The 22,808-nt window shown below is 38.9% G+C and overlaps 1 protein-coding gene across 4 annotated transcripts in view; it reads left to right on the forward strand.

The window, feature by feature from the left end:
• TMEM131 (transmembrane protein 131) overlaps positions 1–22,808 on the forward strand; it is a 159,992-nt gene that overhangs the window by 55,230 nt on the left and 81,954 nt on the right. For 3 of the 4 annotated variants that reach the window (XM_081326465.1, XM_081326462.1, XM_081326464.1), the window contains exons 4-5: positions 16,192–16,260; positions 20,545–20,637. In XM_081326465.1, coding sequence (XP_081182591.1) covers positions 16,192–16,260; positions 20,545–20,637 — 162 coding nt within the window. The remainder of the gene's footprint in view (positions 1–16,191; positions 16,261–20,544; positions 20,638–22,808) is intronic. The other variant, XM_081326463.1, reaches the window with a different exon arrangement.

The raw sequence follows: 22,808 nt of genomic DNA on the forward strand, positions 1-22,808 counted from the left end.
GCTTCAGTGACTCCATCCAGCCACCTCATTCTCTGTCGTCCCCTTCTTCTATTGCCCTCAATGGACATTAGGCTCTTCTCCAGTGAGTCCTTCCTTCTCATTAGGTGGCCAAAGTATTTGAGTTTTAGCTTCAGGATCTGGCCTTCTAAAGAGCAGTCAGGGTTGATCTCCTCTAGGACTGACCGGTTTGATCGCCTTGCAGTCCAAGGAACTCGCAGGAGTCTTCTCCAGCACCATAGTTCAAAGGCTTCAATTCTTTGGCGCTCAGCCTTTCTTATGGTCCAGCTTTCACTGCCATACATTGCAACTGGGAAGACCAGTTTTTTTTAGTACAGTTGCCAAATGCAATAAACTGGTTTTAGGTATATGCTACTGGAAGGAAAAAGCAATCCCTGCTGTGTTACTGATCCCAGAGAAGCATTTGCATGTATGCAGGTATCCTTAGGGTGCCATAGTTATGGATGAGAAATATTGGTTGCAAAGTTGGCATTTCTGGATGTAATACAGATATTTTGGACTTATTTTTGTTTCTTTGCATGTTTGATATTTTTAAAAAGGCATATGCTACTGACTACACGTATTATGCACATATGTAACATCTTTTGCTAGGATACATGATCACTGCTTGTCCAAAATTTTAATATACAGATAATATCACCAGAAATTATTTTAGCCTTTTTAATAAATGTTGTTATTGATGTTTAGCTCACCAGGAAAAACATCATATATTGTTATGTATATACTAGGTTAATTATTTAAAGACTGAAGTGCAAGATAACTAGATTCTAAATAATCTATTTTTCAAAACACACAACAGTCCAAACAGTAAAAGTAAAGTCCAAATTAAGAATATTTCATTCTTAAGACTTTTTTAGATTCAAAATAGTTTTCAAGAGTGTACAAAAGATACTATTTTTTCTAGCATCAGCTAAATTAGACATATTACATTGAGAAAAATGTTTCTCATTTCTTTCCTGTTACCTTTGATTTCATTGCAGAGATGTTAACATAAGAAATAGATTATTTTGTTATCTAATTTTACCTTCCAAAAGACAGAAGCAGATGAAAAATGTGAGGTTCTTTCCTGTTGGCTTTTTTGAACTAGCTGTTTTAGATTCTAAAAGTTTAGTTCCTAAAGAAGTAATCCTGTAAATAATTTTAATGTCCTCCTCTAGTGAAGGCTCTTTTATGACTCAAGGACTTCAACTCCCAGAATTCCTGAGCCAGCATGGCTCAGCCTGGAAACCTCTCCCTTTCCCCTCAGCATGGCTGGCTCAGGATTTCTGGGAGTTGAAGTCCATGAGTCATAAAAAAGAGCCAAGATTGCTAGCCCTGCAATAGACTTAGGAAAGCCAATAAGGAAACTGGGGTTTTTTTCCTGCAAAAAAAAAGGTGCCGGAACGCCGTTCTGAGCGTTCTATGAGAAAAAAGCCCTGCCTATTACTGTCATACCAGGGAGTACAGTGGGGCTTATTTCTGAATACTGAGTGATACACTATAGTCTAGTAGAGGGGTAGGCAACCTTGGCTCTTTTATGACTCGTACACTTCAATTCCCAGAATTCCTGAGCCAGCATGTATAAATACAGTACAAATATTTCAATAAAACTAATTCATAGGCTCTAATGAACACTCCTATAACTCCTGTTATATAATGTAAGATGTGATTTACTAGGGCTATACAAAGCATTTAAAGGGGATCCTCATTCAAATAGCTATATCTTCCCAAGTAACCTGTGTAACTACTTCGAAGGTTTTCCAAGATTGTCATGTACATACATATTATAGAAGTGTAGAATATTAATCTGTAAAAGAGCAATTTGAACAGTTTTTTAGGCCTAGGATTTAAATTTTAAATTATAGCTACATTTTGAATTCCACCCGCTTTCAGATATAATTAGCAATCAGATATAATTAGAAAAGGTGGCATATGTAAATCTCTTCAATGGCTACTAATCCCCTTTATGAGGAGGTTTTAAATTTTCTAGCTCATGGTTCTTTTGAGATAACTTTTTATAACGACAGGATTGCAGTATAAGAAAGGAACCAGTCACAAAATGGTACTAGACACATTTTGTATGGTCATCAGATAGCAATACTATTTTATATTACTACACAATCTTTTTTTGAAATTATTAAATTCTTCACTGTAGAGAGTTCCTTGTAGCAAGAGTTTCCATACTTCAGTTTTCCTAAATTAACAACATTGACTGGATGTGTCATTGCTCAGCTTTTTTATTTCAAGCATACTTTATTTTATTTATTAATCAAATGTTTCACCAGAAATAAGACCCAACCAGAAAATAAGCCCTAGCATGATTTTTCCAGGGTGGTCGTAATATAAGCCCTACCCCCAAAATAAGCCCTAGTTAAGATCATCAGCCAAACATCCATTGCAACACACAATGGATGTATTGAATTATAAAATATTATTAATATATAATTTAAATATAAATAAATAATATTATTGACATTAATACTTAAAATAAATGATAATATAAATTATAATTAAGTATTTGTACATACCGTAGCCAAGCGGGAACATTTGGCTGAGAGGTAAAGATACTGTATGTAAACCGATGAACTTCAGACACTGTCAACACACGCGCAGGTAGTAGCAAGTCTGCGGCGGCCAAGAGTGTCCGGCAGCAGCTCCAGCCCGCCAACGCCTTGGTCAGTGCACTCTGGGGTTGGGAAGCCCACGCAGTACAGGTGAGTGGGAGCGCTGCTACCATCAAGCCAGCCCTCTCTGTCCCATTGTCTGCTTTCCCACAGCTGCAACGGGACAAGTGGCCACATAACGCATCTAGCGGGCTGGTGCTGCCGCCACAAGGTTATGCATGGTGGGCAGTGGCGCTGCCCCATGTGCCCTACACCCACGAATTTTGGGGTCCTGCAGCCAGGCCACCCTCTCACCACCTGCCTCACCTCACCTCGTGGTGATGGTACTGGCCCACCGGGTTAAGCAGGAAAAATGAAACTACAAGCCAGGTCCGTCTGCCCGTTTGAACCACTATACTTCGCCTGCGTCCCCTTAGCAGTTTTCCCAGGTAGAGTTCGACAAGTGCACGTTAATCAACCCCGTCAAAACATACAGGTCTTACTTGCTGGCTGCCTATCCATCCATTCATACCTGTTGTTTACCTTGTAGTAGAGACAACCAGGGCTTATTTTCTCATAGAACGCTCAGAACGGCGTTCCGGCACCTTTTTTTTTTCTTCAAAAAAAAAAAGATCCCTCTGAAAGCCTATTGCAGGGATAGGCAATCTTGGCCCTTTTTTATGACTCATGGACTTCAACTCCCAGAAATCGTGAGCCAGCCATGCTGAGGGGAAAGGGAGAGGTTTCCAAGCTGAGCCATGCTGGCTCAGGAATTCTGGGAGTTGAAGTCCTTGAGTCATAAAAGAGCCAAGGTTGCCTACCCTGCAATAGAGGAGGACATTAAAATTATTTACAGGGTTACTTCTTTAGGAACTAAACTTTTAGAATCTAAAACAGCTAATTCAAAAAAACCAACAGGAAGGAACCTCACATTTTTCATCTGCTTCTGTCTTTTGGAAGGTAAAATTAGATAACAAAATAATCTATTTCCTATGTTAACATCTCTGCAATGAAATCAGTAAAGGTAAGAGGAAGGAAATGAGAAACATTTTTCTCAAAGTAATATGTCTAATTTAGCTGATGCTAGAAAAAAATAGTATCTTTTGTACATATTCTTGAAAACTATTTTGAATCTAACCATCTATTACAACTAAACCACTTTAAATTAAACAATTCTTAAGAATGAAATATTCTTAATTTGGACTTTACTTTTACTGTTTAGACTGTTGTGTGTTTTGAAAAATAGATTATTTAGAATCTAGTTATCTTGCACTTCAGTCTTTAAATAATTAACTAGTATATACATAACAATATATGATGTTTTCCATGGTGAGCTTAACATTAATAACAACATTTATTAAAAAGGCTAAAATAATTTCTGGTAGTATTATCTGTACATTAAAATTTTGTTTAGTCACAATCTTTCACTTCATTTAATTTGAAATCAAGTGAAAAATTGATTTAAATTATTTTATTAAAACAAATTAATGGCAATTCTTTTATAAGAAGTTGCCTCAAACAAAATGAGTTTGACATGCCTGCTCTAGATAGTTGAATGCTCCAAAATAAATTCTAGACCAGGCCTGTACATGCAGCGTACTAAGCACCCTTGGACAGGGTACAGACTTTTTTTTAAAAAAAAGTAATAAAATCACCACCACTGCCCTGAAAGTCATGTTGCCTAGTGCCTGCATGGCTTACCATGACCACGAGCTCCAACACTCTAGATGCTCCTCCAGTCACCAAATCACTGATTAGCCCACCAGCATTCCTTTGCAGACCACAAAGATGTTTAATTTATCAGTGTGGGCCTTTCCCTTCTACAAGTTGCACAGACCTCTTCTAGATTTTCCTCTTGCCTTTCTGAGTTAACTCCTTGGTCTGTCATTGAGCAAGAATTGACTTTGTAGGGAAGCATTTGATGTATATTTAACATGTGTTCTACCTTTATTTAAGTTTAAGTTTATTGAATTTATATACCGCCCTTTTCCCGTAGGACTCAGGGCGGTTTACAAAGTATTTAAAAACATCAATACAATACAAGAGTTAAAAACAGTTAAAATAATTAAATTTGATCCCTGAGCGGGGAAAAAATATATGATATTTGTATGCAATCCACATGGCGAGGTTTGGAGCAACTTACAATATTTTTAAAATCATAAGATTAAAACATAAAAGCAGGGCTTTTTTTCTCATAGAACGCTCAGAATGGCGTTCTGGCACCTTTTTTTGCACAAAAAAAAAACCTTTTGCACAAGCTATGCTATTCCCTCTATTGGCTTTCAAAAGCCTATTGGCTTTTGAAAGCCAATAGGAATTGCTGCTGAGCGTGCCAAAAGACCTGGCAAGCAAACGTTGCACCGGCAGGCAAGTTGTCTGCAGCGAAGGCGAGTTGGCAGGAACTTTGCATCCCTCCCTGCTGCCCTACTACACCATCTCAACTAGGTAAGTAAGAGAGGACAAGGAGTGGGAGGTGGGTTCTGCGGAGTCCATGTGCACTCCTTCCTTGTGCTCACCCGTGTCAGCCAGGCTGGTGGCCTACCTGGTGCTGGACCTGCGCTACCGTCACCTCGCCCTGCGTGCCTAAGTGGCCACCCTGCATTGCCTGGCCCACACTGCCTCCACTGCTCACCCCGCACAGCCTCACCATATAGAGCGGGCCCTGCTGCTCCCACAGCACCAGCCGTGCTGGCTCTGGCCCTGGGGGGCAGCCCACCACCAACACCCCTCGCACCTGTGACTGCAGCAGCCTCACCCCCGCCTCCTGAGCCTGCCAAGATGAGAGTTCCAGCACCTTTTTTTTTTTTAGTAAAAAAGCACTGGAGACAACCATCCCAAAATAAAGCCATTCTCATCTCTAGTCTTTGGGGTCAGGCAAAGAAACTCCCGTCACCCCCATTCCCCTTCTTTTGCTGCCGCCTCTGCCTCCCTGGACAGAGGGATCTTCAGAGGTGCACGCCTATGCACTCCCAAGGCAGCCAGACTCAGTCAGACTGCCAAGCCACTTGGAAGGGATTCCTGGCTGTGTTCCAGGTTGGCGTACTAATACAAGCTGCTAAGCTCCTGCCTAACTGACACCATGCTTGCTCGATCCCTGGCTGGCTGGCTTACTGGCTGACTGCTGCTGGTGCTCTCGCTCTGGCCTCTGCCAATGCCAAGTTCCTGCAGCCACATTCCTTCGCATGTTAGAAGGAGGGCGAATTGTAAGCCACTTGCTCCAAAGAAGTCAGCGCAATCCTGGGAAAGCAATGGCTGGGCATCCAGCGGGAAGAGCAGGTGACTGAGGCATTCAACCTACGGGCAGGTACCAAGCTTTTGTTTGAACTCATTTATATGTTGATTTATTTTCATTGGGCAGAAATGTCAGTTCTGCCCAAAGATTTTTACCTGTCTCCGAATGGGCTCCACAGTTTTGGTTTTCTGTGCCGTAGCTTGCCTTCACAAAATTCAGTCTGCTTCTCTTGCTCACTCTGTTTACGTTACCTGCAATGCAGGCATCAATTTTCTAGGTCAGCAGCTACAGTGAGGGAAAAAAGTATTTGATACCCTGATGATTTTGTATGTTTGTCCACTGACAAAGAAATGATTAGTCTATAATTTTAATGGTAGATGTATTTTAACAGTGAGAGACAGAATAACAAAAAAATCCAGAAAAATCCATTTCATAAAAGTTATCAATTGATTTTCATTTTAATGAGTGAAATAAGTATTTGATTCCCTATCAATCAGCAAGATTTCTGACTCCCAGATGTCTTTTTTACAGTAATGAGCTGAGATTAAAGGGAATGCTCCTAATCTCAGTTTGTTACCTGTATAAGAGACACCTGTCCACAAAAGCAATCAAATCAAATTCCAAACTCTCCACCATGGCCAAGACCAAAGAGCTGTCCAAGGATGTCAGGGACAAGATTGCATACGTACACAAGGCTGGAATGGGCTACAAGACTATTGCCAAGCAGCTTGGTGAGAGGGTGACAACAGTGCAATTATTCGCAGATGGAAGAAACACAAAATAACTGTCAATCTTCCTCAGTCTGCAGCTCTGTGCAAGATCTCACCTCGTGGTCTTTCATTGATTATGAGAATGCTGAATTAAATCAGCCCAGAACTACACAGGAGGATCTTGTCAATGATCTCAAGGCAGCTGAGATCATAGTCACTAAGAAAACAATTGGTAACACTCTGGAAGACTAAATTGATTCCTACAACAGAGGAATGGTTACAAAAACTGATGGAGCTAGCAGAGATGGCTAAACTGACTGTATTGATTAAAGAAAAAAAGTACAAATACTTTCATTGCCATGGGGAAACTTCTTCTAGATTTTGTGCTTTAGGTGGAAAAAATGAAATTTTGATTGTGGGCTTTACCAATTAGATGGATTTGATGTTATTGAAATGGCTAGTTTATATTATTTTGCAAAAGTAAAAAGTTGAGGTTTGAAATTGATACTCTATCTATTGCACCAAAGGAAGTCAGAAGTCAATGCCTACCCCCCTTTTTCCCCCTTACCTCACTTCTCTACTCCCTTTTCCCTTCCCCATCTTTTCCACTATTTACTTTGTATTTCTATTGTATTGTATATTATAATCTAATAAAACTTTGTAAATGAGAAAAAAAGAAAATGGGTCATGGATGGGTATTCCACCATGGCAGTGACCCAAAACACACGGCCAAGGCAACAAAGGAGTGGCTCAAGAAGAAGCACATTACAGTAAAGTACTGGAGTGGCCTAGCCAGTCTCCAGACCTTAATCCCATAGAAAATCTGTGGAGGGAGCTGAAGGCTCGAGCTGCCAAAACATCAGCCTCAAAACCTTAATGACTTGGAGAGGATCTGTAAAGGGGAGTGAGACAAAATTCTTACTGAGATGTGTGCAAACCTGGTGGCCAGTTAAAAGAAATGTCTGGCCTCTGTGATTGCCAGAAGGGTTTTGTCACCAAGTACTAAGTCATGGTAGATGGTAGAGGACAGGAAGGCCTGAAGGAACATTGTCCATAGGGTCGCGATGAGTTGGACACGACTTCGCAACTAACAACAACAACAACTAAGTCATGTTTTGCAAAGGTGTCAGATACTTGTTTCATTCATTAAATCAATTGATAACTTTTTTGAAATGCATTTTTCTGGATTTTTTTTTTGTTATTCTGTCTCCCACTGTTAAAATAAACTTACCATTAAAATTATAGACTATTTCTTTGTCAGTGGGCAAACATACAAAATCAGCAGGGGATTAGGACTTCCGGTTTTGCGCAGTAGCGCAGCAGCCAAGGAATCACTAGGCTCCTAACTCTAACCCTAAATAAGCCTCAAGTTGCCCCATAGAGGCAACAAAGAAGGATGGAAGTCCCGCCGATTGTGGAGAGATGGCGGTCGATCCGATCTGTCTGGGAAAATCCCTCCAGAAACTGGCAGGAGAAAGGCTAGCTAATGTCAGAGTCTATCCCAAGCTACAAGCAGCCAAAGCTCAAAGACACTACTTTAAGCTGACTGTAAACAATGTGTTTGGAACTGGGTAAGAACAGTGATTTTCTCTCTTCTACTTGAAAATTGATTCCCTGGGGAAATAAAGAAAAAAAAACCCAAAAGCAAAATGCCTCCGAAAGTGAGAAGGAGGGGGATTTTCTCTCTTCTACTTGAAAATTGATTCCCTGGGGAAATAAAGAAAAAAAAAACCCAAAAGCAAAATGCCTCCGAAAGTGAGAAGGAGGGGGATCTTGGCCCCACCCTCCTACAGATGGAAGTGGTGAATTAAACTGTTCAGGGAGAACAGAAATAGATTGAAATGAAATAATTATAAGACTTAACTTGGATAAGTTTGAAATCGGTGAAATCTGTTAAGATTTTTCTTTTAAATCATAAAAATAGAAGTAAACAATTGTCTATTACTGAGTGGTCCTGACATCTAGTGGTGGATGAAAATGTACAACAGCAGTTGCTTTATTACAGGGACTGGCAAAGCCCAGGAAAAGATAATTTGGTTTTGGTGACCTTCACTGTCTTAATAACAGAACAGCTGTGACAAAAAAGAAGAAAACATTTTGGGCTATCTACAAAGTGAGAATTATAAACTCTAAAAAAAGAAATGACCTTTCTAGATTACAAATACCAACTCAATTTTGACTCTAAATCTGTCTGCAGAGAAAGGAAAATCCTGATTTTTAGCTATCATGGAAAACCAAAGATCTGCAGAAAGAATATACCAAGAAAAAATAAATACTTTCCAGAAGAGATATGCTATGTTGCAACTAATCCAGACAACAATAATCTCAAACCATGAGTGAATTAGAAATAACATGGAAAATATAAATGAACAACTTTACAACACAAAAATTCTCAGAAAATAAATAAGAGAGTGAGCAGAAAAAACAGACAACTGAATACGAGACAGAGGAGAGAGATTTCAAGATGGAACTTAACAATAAAAGAAAGTATGACTTAACTCAGATGGAAAAAACCTTACAGGAAATAGTGGACATGGAAAAGGTAACCTGTACCCTAAGATTACAAAATAAGTTTGAGGACAAGAAAAAGGATTTGACAAAATGGATTCTGCCAGGAGAACTTGAGAGACAAAAAATGATAAATAAAATCAAGAAAGAAAGAAAAGATTCTCAGTGAATACGAAGGGGTGAAACCTCCCTACAAAAAGATCTTACCTGTTTTGCCTTTTGTACCTACAACAACATTTCCAAAATTATGGGAAGATTCTTTGATTCAGCGAAGCAGACTGATCAGGAAAGATGCTTGGCAAAAAAAAAAAAAAGGCTAAAGTGAGAATTAAGAAACTAGATAATGGGATTTACCAGAGGGAATATTTAAAAATTAAACATTTGTTTGAATATGGTTAAAGAAATAGAAAAATTTGGATATAAATGAAGATTAGTTTAAGAGGAATGAACACCTCATGTAACTTAGCATTTTTTTCTTTCTTTTTTCTTTTGTGTTTTGTGTTTTGTTTTTTGATATGAAATATAAAAATGTTGGGATGGTTTATTTAAAAGAAATGTTTTCTCTGATTCTCTTTTTTTCTTTTTTTTAAGATATGAGAAATGTGAAAACGTTGGGTTGACTTGTATGAGAAAAAAGACTTAAATACATAACAATAATTAATTTTGAGAAAATATTAACCAGTAAGAATGTTTTGAATATTGTAGGGAAAACAAATCTAAATAAGAACTTTGTAAATAGGATCTATGATGAGGCAACCAAGATGATCAATCAGAAAAGAAATTTTATATTGATGTGGTTATTATTTGCAGAAAAATGAGCAAATTGTTTATATTTAATTGTTATTTATCCAAATAATAAGAAATGTATTAATTTAAGGTTGGCAAAAGAGAATAAAGAAGAGAAAATCAAGACATAATAAGGACTATAGAATTATAGAAATTAATTGTCATTGATTGTTTTTTAAATACTAACACAGACAACATGCTTTTTACCAAATATTAAGGTGATTGTGTTAAAAATCAACACAACATATTTAAAAAAAACAAAATCAGCAGGAGATCAAATAATTTTTCCCCTCATTATATGTGGTGCCCAACCCTGCCCCTTGGCAGACAAGGCATTGTGAATAGACTTTGGCAGCCATCAGATTCCTTTTGGCTCTTATCATGAACAGGTGATTTTATTCCCCCCAAAGAGAATATTCAGCTATGATAGGTGTGTGCGCGCATGCATACATAGTTTATTTTAGGAAATAACTCTTAACGCTGGTAGCCTGTGACACTGTGAGAACTCTATTTATTTGAGAAGGAAACCTTTTAACACAATGGGCTTTACTTTTTCAGTCCCACCGTCTGCTTGCCCACAGTTACAATGGGGGCAGCCCGGCAGTAGCAGCGCTCCTACTCACCTGCACTGCGCAGGCTTCACAGTCCGAGTGCGCCGGCCGCCTAGTGTACATGAAAAAATAAGACATCATCCAAAAATAAGCCCTAATGGGTCTTTTGGAGCAAAAATAAATATAAGACTGTATAATTGCTCATCTACCCTCAAAGGGGACCCTGAAAAGTGCACAACAATACACAAAGCAGCCAATATAAAACAGGTTAAAAAAAGCTACATTAATAAATAATATAAAAACAAAAATACTAACCCTGGGCAAAGTGAGGACAAAAATGTTCCTCTCAGCAATGGAACCATTAGACAAATCTCCAGTTTCTTGGAAGCCCCAGGCCTGGCAGCATAACCAAATTTGACTTTATTTATTTACTTTATATAATGCGTGTGTTTGTTGCATTTATATCTTACTGCAGTAAAAATGACTCTCAGTAGTTTGCTTATATAATAAAATTATTATTTTATACTTGGCCTCCCAAACGTGCTTCTCAATATTTTACACATATTTTTTGTATCTCTTTTTGCATTATATTGTATATGGCCTTTTCAAATACCAGATCTTTTCAGCCTTTCCTCCTTTTATATGGAGGAGGAGAATATAATTATAACAGATTACTTCTCTCTTAACATTATATCCTCCAAGTTTTGCTTGCCATTTCAGGGAGGGCCAAAGCAGATATAACTAGGAGAGATTCAGCATCGTCCAGCCAATTATCCAGGATAGAAACTGGGTACGCTTTATCTGTGAAGAAATCTTGCATGCCTATTTTTCTATTCACTATTTAATATTTAGTGAATATTAAGTATTAACATTACTTCAGTCTAGATTCATCAGGGCAACTTAGAATTGTCTTGTCTAAATACAAGATCCTTTGCAGTCTTTTCCTTTGTAACAAGAATGCATAATCTGCAGATTTAAGATCACATGCTGCTTTCCAGGTGCTTCATGTAAACCTCTGCAAAAGCTGCCAGTCTGATGTTTAGATTTTATTTTTGTATTGGCCTTTAGTACTATTTGATAGTAAAGAATGTACTCGTACAACTGTGGTTCTTGGGCTTAAAAGTGTTATATATCCTTCTTGCGTGAATCTTGTATTTCTCAAATGGGATTGTTCACAAAGGATTGCTGTTTCAAAGAAACAGGGCTGATAAGCAAAACTTGCTGTCCAGATGAACCAGGAAAATGTGTGAGATAACTACTTATCTCTTTTATATATTTAGATGATACATTTCATTTTTCTCAAAAGTTCAGAGTGGCAAACGTAAAACCCCTATCCTGATTTTTCATAAAACAACCCTCTTGTAAGGTAAATAGGATTAAAGGACAGTGACCTGGCCCAATAAGCTTCCATTACTAAAAGTGGTCTTCAATCTGGATCTCCCTAGATTTGGTTAAAACCAAAGTAATAAACAGCCATTTCAGGCTGGGTCTATTCCAAACACCACATAGCTGAGCAGTGTACAAGGTAATCTCTGATTTAGATCTGGGGTCTTTTGGAATTGGTAGCAATCCTCCAAGTTACTGTTAATCAAGGCAAATACATGTGGAAGTACTTAAGGATTCAGGGGAGGAAACATCAATTTATTGGGTATTGCACTGAAAGCCTAGCTAGAGGATTCTCCCTTGAATGCATATTTGACAACTAAATTAATTTCTGAATTTACCCATGATAAATCCTAGCTGTATGAAAATTCTTGGTCTTCAGAAATCTCAGTTGTTTAATCCAATTAATCCAATTCAACTAATATCTTAGGTTTAATTTTCCCCGATTCCCTCATTTGATCAAGCTGATTCTTCCTGTCCTACTTGGCCATTAATTTCTAGAACAGTTGTCAGCCTTAGATCGCATCTTAGACTTGCCCTAAATCCTAACACCTTGCTCTTGTTCATCTGCAACCAATTTCTCTCAAGAGTGATTATTTCTCTCACAGCACATAAAGCAATTTTGCTTTCATGTTCAGTAATCTGATGTAATCTACAGGTGGCTGCTGATGGAAAATGCTGAGTCACCTAGATCCATCTAGGCCAGACATGTCAAACTCACGACGTCACGTGACATCACGCAACCTATCGGGAGAGTTTTGCCATTGCAAGCAATGGGGTGGGTGCGGCTTCTGGATGATGTGTCCGGCCCGAGGGCCACCAGTTTGATCTAGGCTGATCTAGGCTGAGGGTGGGAAATCCTTTTTGTAGACTGAGGCTGACCTTTGTTTTATTGCATTTTAGTGGCTGATCTTTGTATTAATTTCATTTTAATAGCCAGTTACCACAAAGTTGGAGCAGTGATATTAATTATGGTATGAGTATAGGGAAGATTGTTGAGTAAATTATTGATCTAATATGTCCTTTTAGAAATTTATATTTTGGGATATTAATTTTAAATTATTCTACTCTTTTCTGTTTATACACAATAAATAAATTGAAGCTTCAGGAGGTGGCAGGTTCTAAGCTAATTTTCATTGATTTCAGAAAAGCTAAACAGGCTTAGAACATACGAATATGAGAGAGCACCTGAAAATCCCAGGGCTGCAGGCTTTAAAGGAGAAAGTCTTAAAAAGATCCCAGAAATAAATAGTAGAAACTTTTGTATAATTGCCAAGGAGGTTCCATAATTGTGCTTATGAAGTTCTAATGAATTAAATCCAACTTAAGAGTTTTTAATTAAAAAAATGAATTAAAACTTTTTTTGATGTCTGATCTCAAATTTTCTGATGAATTCTGATATAGACTCATATTTTTGTCTTTTAAGAAAAAACTTCAGTTTTACAATATGAATAATAAAATGTTAGGTAAATATAAGTTAAAATATAGTTGAGATATCAAGAAGACAGAGTACTGGATTTCTTAGTTTTTTTCCAGGAGAAAATGCTATAACCATGGGATCGTTTGAAAGTGCCTTGTTTCATATATCTGCCAGTCTTTTCTTAAGTAAAACAATCTAAGTGTTCAGTATAGGCCAGCATAGCTGACTCAGGAATTCTGGGAGTTGAAGTCCATGAGTCATAAAAGAGCCGAGGTTGTCTACCCCTGGTATAGGCATATACAATTTTCCATATATTAGGATTTGGATTTTATAGATCAATTATCAGCTGCTTTAAAACAAAACTGTTTTAAACTTTCAAAGTTCCAAATTACCACGTTCTTTGGAAGACACCTCAACTAGGAGGCTATCATATCTCCTTTTATTTTATGCAGACCATGCTGTGGTTGTTTCTTTTCAGTAGTCACTTTGAGAAGGTCTCTGAGGGAACTGGCAGAATGCTGTAAGCGTTCAGTTATCAAAAACAAACAAGCAAACAAACAAAAAGTCTTGTTTTTTGCCAAGAGTCCCAAGTTGTGCTCCTGGCACATAGATGCTGCCAAATTGAACAGGTTACTAGCTTTAATTATTTGAGAGTGGTATTTCATGCATTGGCTCAAAAAGGCCCATATCTGCTATACAACCACAATAGTATAGAAATCCTCAAATGCCATCCTGAAGTTTCTACACAGGGGATGAGTATTTCATAGCACCAGTGATAAATCTCTCAGGCAAAATCAAAGGCAGAATTACCTTATGAGATGCAGGCAGGCTCTGCCACCTCATTTTGTACTTCTGGAACAAGTACAGTCTCTTAGAGCAACTTTACAACTCTCTTGATGTGCCCCAAATGTTATCCTTTGGCTTGAGACAAATATGAATAAGGTGGAGGCAAGGGTGTATCATGTATCTTTAAAATTATGGCTGAAATTAAAATATTGTCCTAGAGCAGGGGTGTCAAACTGCCGGCCCATGGGCCGGGCGTGTCACCAGGAAACCGTGCCCACACTATTGCCGGCAATGGAGAAAAAGCTCCTTTACGTCGCATGACATCACATGACATCGCGAGTTTGACATGTCTGCCCTAGAGGATTACACCCCTCCTCCCCCCCCCAAATACCTATCATTTTTTCTGGATCAAATCAATCCAAACTGAAATTATTCCCTTCGGGATTTCTCCCCAAACAATGGACTATGACAGGGCTAAGCTAGCCATTAAATAAAGAATCTTTGACATAGAATGCCAGGAAGATTGAAAAAGTACTAGGGTTTTTTAAGCCTTAGAGTGGTTCAAGTATTTAGTGATTCCTGCAGGATACTTTCATAATTAGAAAAACCAAGCCACAGAAAATATTTTGTGCTGATAAGGTGTTAAACCCTCCCATCTGCTATACTGAAGGGCACGTATAAAAAAACACCCAGTGGTTTAATAGCTTTGTTCATCTAATACAAGAGAGGTAAAAACTTGGGGACATGCCATCCTCTGTTGCCCATTCTGTAGAGATAAAAGGTTTTATTGATTGGCAGGGATCCTGATAAACTAGATTCAGCCTGTGTCCAATTTCTATTATAATGCAATAGTCCCTGCATCATGTCTATTTCAATTTTGACTTAATGGGCAAATGGAATCTATTGTTTTTACTGCTGTTACTGCTTTTATTGTTTTAGCCGTACTGGTCTAAGACCATAATAAAGATATACAGTATATACATGCAGTTTCATCAATAAAGATAATTGTATGTGACATATAATCCTGTCAGAACTGCCTCCAAATAAGCATTTGGTTTTCACTACATCACTTTAAATGAGAATTACATCTAGTCTTGTTTAAGGTTATATTGAATAAAATAAAGTTCATTTTCATATTATTTTATTGTTGATTAAGGTTATATTGAATAAAATAAAGTTCATTTTCATATTATTTTATTGCAGCTTTTGTAATGACTGTCTTGTTGAAAGTTGTCTGAGTAAATAGCTATATAATATATAATTATATATTGTTGTGATACTTAAGCCAAATTCCCTGATGGGTTTTTTCACGTATTTCATATGAATGTTAAAGGATGGTAGGAAATTATGAATGGAAACATTTTACCTTAAAGAACAAATATCATTGGTATAGTGTCTCAGCTTTATATTCATGAACATTCCTGCACATTCCAGGAGTGATTTACTACCCCGAAATACTACTGTGACAAGTTGACCCAGTTGGATATCATAGTTAATAATAGCCACTGAAAGAACTCTGTTCCTCTTATGTCTGTAATTAGAAATCCAACCAAGGCTATTTCCATCTCCAAATCAGGATATTAGCTAACCTAAAATTGATCTAAATAATCTTTGTCATCCAAAGCTACCTGGAGGTGAAAAGTAACCATTCTTTTTCCCAAAATGATAGGAAAGATTTTCTTTTCTTTGAGCACTGATTACTAAAAGGCCCACGTTGGTACCATTAATGCAACATATTTTATTATAAGTAAGATCTTAAATTATCTGTAATCTGTATACTACTAAAACACTCATTATCTATAATCTAACTGGGTGAGAGAGTGCATCATAGGGCAATGATTTTTGAACCATTGTACCTCAAATGGGCTAATTTACAGAATAGATCCAAAATCTGGGGCCAATGGAGTTGAAATTTGGCAAATCGGTGGTTGCTTCAGTGCATTGCATGCTGCTTCCCAAATATTAAAATAAAAAAGTTCTTCCATAATGCAAGGCATAGCCTTTTTTCAGCCAGATTTCTGAATGTAAGTTGTCTTAAAGTGTTCTGTATGGTCTAAGACATTGCCTGTATGTGTAGGAAAAAGATACATATGTTTTTTATGTAAAAATGACTCAATTATAAAGATAGAATTTTTAGTTATTGTTAGGTTATAAGTCTTTACCTATATATTTGAGCATAAGTTAAAATTGAGTGCCTTTTCTTTTTGTGTAACAGTGTATCTATGTATCGAGGAAATTGCAGACCTATTCGGTTTGAACCACCAATGCTGGATTTTCATGAACAGTAAGTTGGGAATATTTTAGTTAATATACTAAACAATGCCTTCAGAAAAAAAACACTATACAGGTAGAGACCAAATTGTACAAGGATTCAGTTCCAGAAACTATTGCATAAGCTTATTTTTCATTATGTCAAATCGCACATTGTGTACATGTGCAAAACAACAGCTGCCATTTTTGCATCCCTTGAATACAAGACCTGAAATAAATCAGGAGTTATATAAAGGTAAAGTGTTAAGATGCTTTAACTATAAGCCAGGAAGCCATGATACCTAACTCTTCCTTTGGCATAAAGGTCAACTTGGTGACTTTGGGCCAGCCTAACCTAATTTTTCTCTTGTAGAGAAAATTGGAGAAGGAAGCATTATGTGCACATTTTAAGTTGCATAAAATAAAAGCAGATAATAAATCAAACAGTAGTAGTAGCAGCAGTAATGTTAAAAGAGCGACAATGATAATAACTTGATGTCAGATATCCAGGATTGCTGCTTAGCACTTCAAACGATATGTACGTATTTGAATCCTACTTAAGCAAATGGTTTATTTATTTGTTCATTAGATTTAAGTTCCATATTTTTATAAAAATGCAAAATGGCTTACATGGAGATATCTTCATATTACCACAACAATATCCTGTAAGCTGCATTACACTGAAAGTAACTAGTCCTTTTGAAAAATTTTGCAGTTTCAGCACCAATGCCATCTGTAGTGAATATGTTTGTATTTGGCAACCTGAATGAAGAAGAAATCAGAATATAGAAGGATTATATCATGTTACAATCCCTGAATTCTAAGTTTTTGACAGAGGATTTAAAAGCAGAAGTAAACTTATTTAGTAGCAGGCAGGAAGAAGTTATTTTTGTTCGCCATTTTTCTTATCTTTTTTATCATCAATAAACACTATAGCTAGGAACATAGATTGACTGTAGATATTTTCTATAATTAAAGAAACATATTTTTATAGAGCTGTCTGTCCTGCAATGATGTTTTAAAACTAAATGAAGACAGTTCATGCATGGATTTGACTTCCTTCATTCTAGCTCTTGAATTCCTAAATGTATGGTGTATAACGTAGACAAGTGTTTAGCACAGATGTAAAATCAGAAGAATGTTGACTGTCTTTCAGTCTTTACAATTCACAATTGTACTTTCACAAAAGCATAATTGAAACAAAATTATATTCTGAAATTTATGATGGAGTTATGGAATCTGTTTTGTTAGTTCTTCATAGGAAGGTAGAAAAGGTCTGAGTACTGTGTTGAGCTGTTACAAAATCGAAATAAGTTCAAATAAAATTCAAGATTCTTTTCTTCCCTAATATTAAACACCTGCCACAAGTATATCATTACCCTTATTCTCTGGTTGAACAGCTTATTCACTTATACATGTTTGTAGTATTTTCTAGTTCATAATGTTGGGTAAAGACACATGCTGAATATTTTATTTAAGTCAATTGCTCTAAAAGCAATGTGCAGGTAGCAACTCTGGCTTTCTGAATGTGAGAAATTTCTATAGCAGCAACTCAAATGAACCAATGAAAGCCCTAATTAAATAAGGAAATAAGGAAAGAATTATGTTAAGTAATTTATTTATTTATTTGACTTATATACCGCCCTATTCCCATAGGACTCAGGGCGGTTTACAGGGCAATTAAAACCATACAATACAAAAGTTAAAATAAATTTAAAACAATTAATTAAATTTAAGCCCAAAAGTTAAAACTACTAATTATTTATTTATACAATATAGTTACTTTATTTGCATGAGCACTTTATATCACATGACGGGGTGAGCTCCCATCTTCACCTACCTCCTGCCCACCTAAGCAGTTCAAAAGCATGCAAATATGAGTAGATGAATAAGTATCACTATGATAGGGAGGAAACAGCACTCCATGACATCATGCTGCCCACATGACCACAGAAATGTCTTTGGACAGCACTGGCTCATGGCCCTTGAAACGGAGAGCGCCTCTCCCTATTTACGACTAGCAGACTCCTTTCCTTTATTTGCATACCACCCATGGCTCGGGATGGGACACGAGGCTGGATCCATGCAGTGGTAACTGCTTCATTGAAAGAGGGCAGTTTCCCCGCAGCCTTGAAAGAAGCGGTGGTGAGACCCCTCCTCAAAAAGCCTTCCCTGGACCCAGCTGTTTTAAACAACTTTCGCCCGGTCTCCAACCTTCGCTTTCTTGCGAAGGTTGTTGAGAGCGTAGTGGCGCATCAGCTTCCTCTGTTCCTAGAAGATACTGATTATCTAGACCCGTACCAATCGGGTTTCAGGCCCGGACACAGCACGGAGATGGCATTGGTCGCTCTGATGAATGATCTCTGGCGGGCTCGGGACAGGGGTCATTCCTCTGTCCTGGTCCTATTAGACCTCTCTGCGGCTTTTGATACCATCGACCATGGTATCTTACTTCGGCGTCTCAGGAGATTGGGAGTGGGAGGCACTGTTCTTCAGTGGTTCTCCTCCTACCTTCTGGAACGTTCACAGTGGGTGTTGGCGGGTGACCAGAGATCGACCCCGAAGCCTCTCATTTATGGAGTTCCTCAGGGGTCAGTCCTCTCACCTCTCCTGTTTAACATCTATATGAAGCCGCTAGGTGAGATCATCCGTGGTTTTGGAGTGGGTTATCATCAGTATGCTGATGACACCCAGCTTTTCATCTCGACCCCAAACCACATCAGTGATGCCCTTGACGTGATGTCCCATTGCCTGGAAGCGGTCCGGGAATGGATGGGGAGGAACAGGCTTCAACTCAACCCGGACAAGACTGAATGGCTGTACATACCGGCATGTCAGGATATTCAGAGTATTCCATCCCTTAATATTGGGGGCGAGTTACTGCCCCCCGTAGATAGGGCTCGCAACCTGGGTGTCCTCCTAGATTCACAGCTCTCCTTAGAAGATCACATAGGAGCTGTGACTAGGGGGGCTTTCACTCAGGTTCGTCTGGTGCGCCAGCTACGACCCTATCTGGACCTGGATGCCTACGTACAGTCACCCATGCACTTGTGACCTCTCGTCTTGACTACTGCAACGCTCTTTACATGGGGCTGCCCTTGAGAATCACTCGGAAGCTTCAGCTGGTACAGAGTGCAGCTGCACGGACGCTTTTGGGGGCTCCCCGATACTCCCATATTACACCTCTGCTTCGTGAGCTGCACTGGCTTCCAGTTGCCTTCCGGGTGAAATTCAAGGTGCTAGTGATGACATACAAACCCCTACATGGCATGGGTCCGGAATACCTACGGGAGCACCTACTGCCAGCGTCAACACCCCTCCGTCCTGTGCGCTCCCACAGAGAGGGCCTCCTCAGGGTGCCACCAGTCAGAGAATGCCGGCTGGTGACCCCCAGGGGGAGAGCATTCTCGGTGGGTGCGCCAATCCTCTGGAACCGCTTACCAGCCGAAATCCGGATGGCCCCCGACCTTTGCACCTTTCGGCGAGATTTAAAAACCTATCTATTCCAGCAAGCCGGCCTGGCCTGATAGATTTGGGGTTTTATTTGTAGATCTGGGGTTTTATTTGTTTTATTGTTGGTTTATTGTATACTTACTTTGCTCTGTACACCGCCCTGAGTCCTCCGGGAGAAGGGCGGTATATAAAACGAATAAATAAATAAATAAATAAATAAATAAATAAATAAATAAATAAATAAATTCTGGACAGTATCTGGGCAGCAGCATCTAGTAGGAAAAAACATCTGAAATAATAAATCCATAAGATAAACCAAATGCAATATTAAAATAGTACACAAACAAACAATGTACAACAGCATACAACTGTTCAAATCTTCAACCATACCATTCTGTTTTTCTGCACTTGATGAAATACTCAGTCATGACTACTGTCCTGAGGCCCAAAAGGAGATAAGTAGATTGGTCTCTATAGGGAAGGTAATTCCAAGATACGGGGAAAATACTGAGGCCCAGGGCAGATGTCATTCTTGTATATACAAGAACTGGAAGTAATTAACCCTATTCAACCTGATTAGATAGTCTCCAGCATTAGATGGATAATGGAGAAAATGCCCCCAGATAATCTATTCCACAGCCATATATGGTCTTAAAGGTGGCAACTGGCACTTTGAATTACATCCAGAAGCCTACTGGCAATCATTGCAGCTCCCAAAGCAGTGGGTAAACCCTCAATGTCCAGGCTTGCTTTGTAGCGTCTGAATATTTTCCAAGGTTATTTTCATCAAGAGCTTACAGTAATCTGTGAAGGAGGTGACTAAGTCAGGGCTTTTCATCTTTTTCACCCATTGTACCACTTTTAGGATATGGCAACATCCGAGTACCACCAGTCGCCTAACAAGGTGTCAAAAACTTGATGACCAAAAAAAAAAAAGGAAAAAAGTGATGAAGTACAGGTAGTCCTCAACTTACAACAGTTCGCTTAGTGACTGTTTAAAGTTACAATGGTACTGAAAAACGTTCCCACCAAGCCACAGCCGAACAAGACACCTGCCTGCCTGCCCGGCGGCACTCTTCCTCCTGTCCTAGGTTTTCATTGTTGTGAGCATTTCTGTTGAGGATTGGCAGCGCTGCAGCAGGTTTTGGTCACTTCACATGACCCTGAGACTGACTGTCATAAATATGAATCAGTTGCCAAACATCTGAATGTAAATCACAAGACTCTGGGGATGCTACAACATTCCAGCTGATTGGCGTTTGTTCTGGGCTCAGCAGAAGTGCCGGGATCAGCACCGACCTCCAGCTGGAGCCTGGCGCTGATCCTGGCACTTCCACTGAGCCCTGACAGCCCTGCAGCTCCAGCCGTCTCTCACTCAGGCTTGTGCGGTGCTGCCACCAGTTCAGCTCATTCCCCTCCCCCGCTACCACTTTTCTAGGATGGTCGCGTACCACCTGCCAAGTACCAATGTACCACAGGTGGTACCTGTACCACTAGTTGAAAAGCCCTGGACTAAGTGATTGGCTGTGAACAGGGTTTCCTGATCCACAGAGGGTTGCAGTTGGTGCACAAGATGTGACTGTATAAATGTTTTGTAAGTTGGTTGCATTGATTTATCAGTTTGTTTCCAGTTCAAGGTGCTGGTGTTGAACTTTAAAGCCCTATATGGCATTGGATCAGGTTATTTGAGGGATTACCCCTCCCCAGTTTCATCTTCCCATCCCACTAGATACAACAAAGTGGGAGTGTTTTAGGTTCTCTCATCTGGGGAGCTATATCTGGAAGGCCCCAGGTAGTGGGCCTTTTCTCCCCCCCCCCCCAAGGTGAGGTCAACCTCATCATTTCTGAGCTTCGGAAGATCCCTCTGGTTATGCCAGTAAACCTGAGGACGCAGGGGATGGGTGAACAAATGAAGTTTGTTATTTCAGTGAAGGTATTCATCATAGTTAATTGCTTGAAAACAAGATTGCGTAATAACCAAACTGTGAATAGCTATTGAATATTAGGTAAAGGTAAAGGTTCCCCCGCACATGCGTGCTAGTCGTTTCCGACTCTAGGGGCCGGTGCTCATCTCCGTTTCAAAGCCGAAGAGCCAGCGCTTGTCCGAGGACATCTCCGTGGTCATGTGGCCGGCATGACTAGACGCCAAAGGCGCACGGAACGCTGTTACCTTCCCACCGCAGTGGTCCCTATTTTTCTACTTGCATTTTTACGTGCTTTCGAACTGCTAGGTTGGCAGAAGCTGGGACGAGTAACAGGCGCTCACTCTGTTACGCGGCACTCGGGATTCGACCCGCCAAACTGCCGACCTTCTGATCGACAAGCTCAGCGTCCTAACCCACTGAGCCACCGCGTCCCTTTTATTGAATATTAATGTTAACTAAATTAATATTGTTCATCACTTTCTACTGCTTTTGGTTTAGTTTTTATTTAAGAAAAACCAAGGTTACCTTGGAGATACCATGTGACCCTAGTTCGCAAAACATGATTTAAGCCCAGGCCAGAAAGAAAACATTGGAACTCAAGCTAGTTCCACCTTAACTCTGTTGAGTATGAGAGGGAAGAAAGAGAGATGCTGTTAAATGGCTTTCAAATTTCTGTTATGGTAGCCTACATCAATAAAAAAGAATTGTTGTATTACTTTTGGAATCTGTTTTCTGACCTGGCTTACTTCAAAGGGCTGACAGTTCCCAAGACTGTCCCTAACCCTAAACATGAACCTTAGAAACTTGTCTTTAAGAATTGTAATTGCAGTGCTGTATTTTTTTCAGAATAAAAATGCATCAGTACTTTAGAGACATTCTCTTAAGTACTAATGGAAGAAATAATATTTAACTGGAATATTAATTGATTCCATTCTCAACTGAAGCTTCAAAGCAGCATGCCAACAATTTTATAAATAAGATTATTTATAGTCCTTAATATAAATGTCAACTTTTATAATCTTATTTTTACTGTAGTAAATCACATTGTGGAATTAGCATAGTGATAACGTATGATTATATAGCTTAAGCATTGATTTATTGATATAATTCCCTTTGTGTAAAGGTCTCTCATGTGAAAACTTCATTTTTATTTCTTTCATATGTTAGTAATTCTTTAATATGCCATTCAGTGTTGCTACATTAT

Source organism: Vipera berus (assembly GCF_964194415.1).
Source record: "Vipera berus genome assembly, chromosome: 4".
Taxonomy (NCBI): domain Eukaryota; kingdom Metazoa; phylum Chordata; class Lepidosauria; order Squamata; family Viperidae; genus Vipera; species Vipera berus.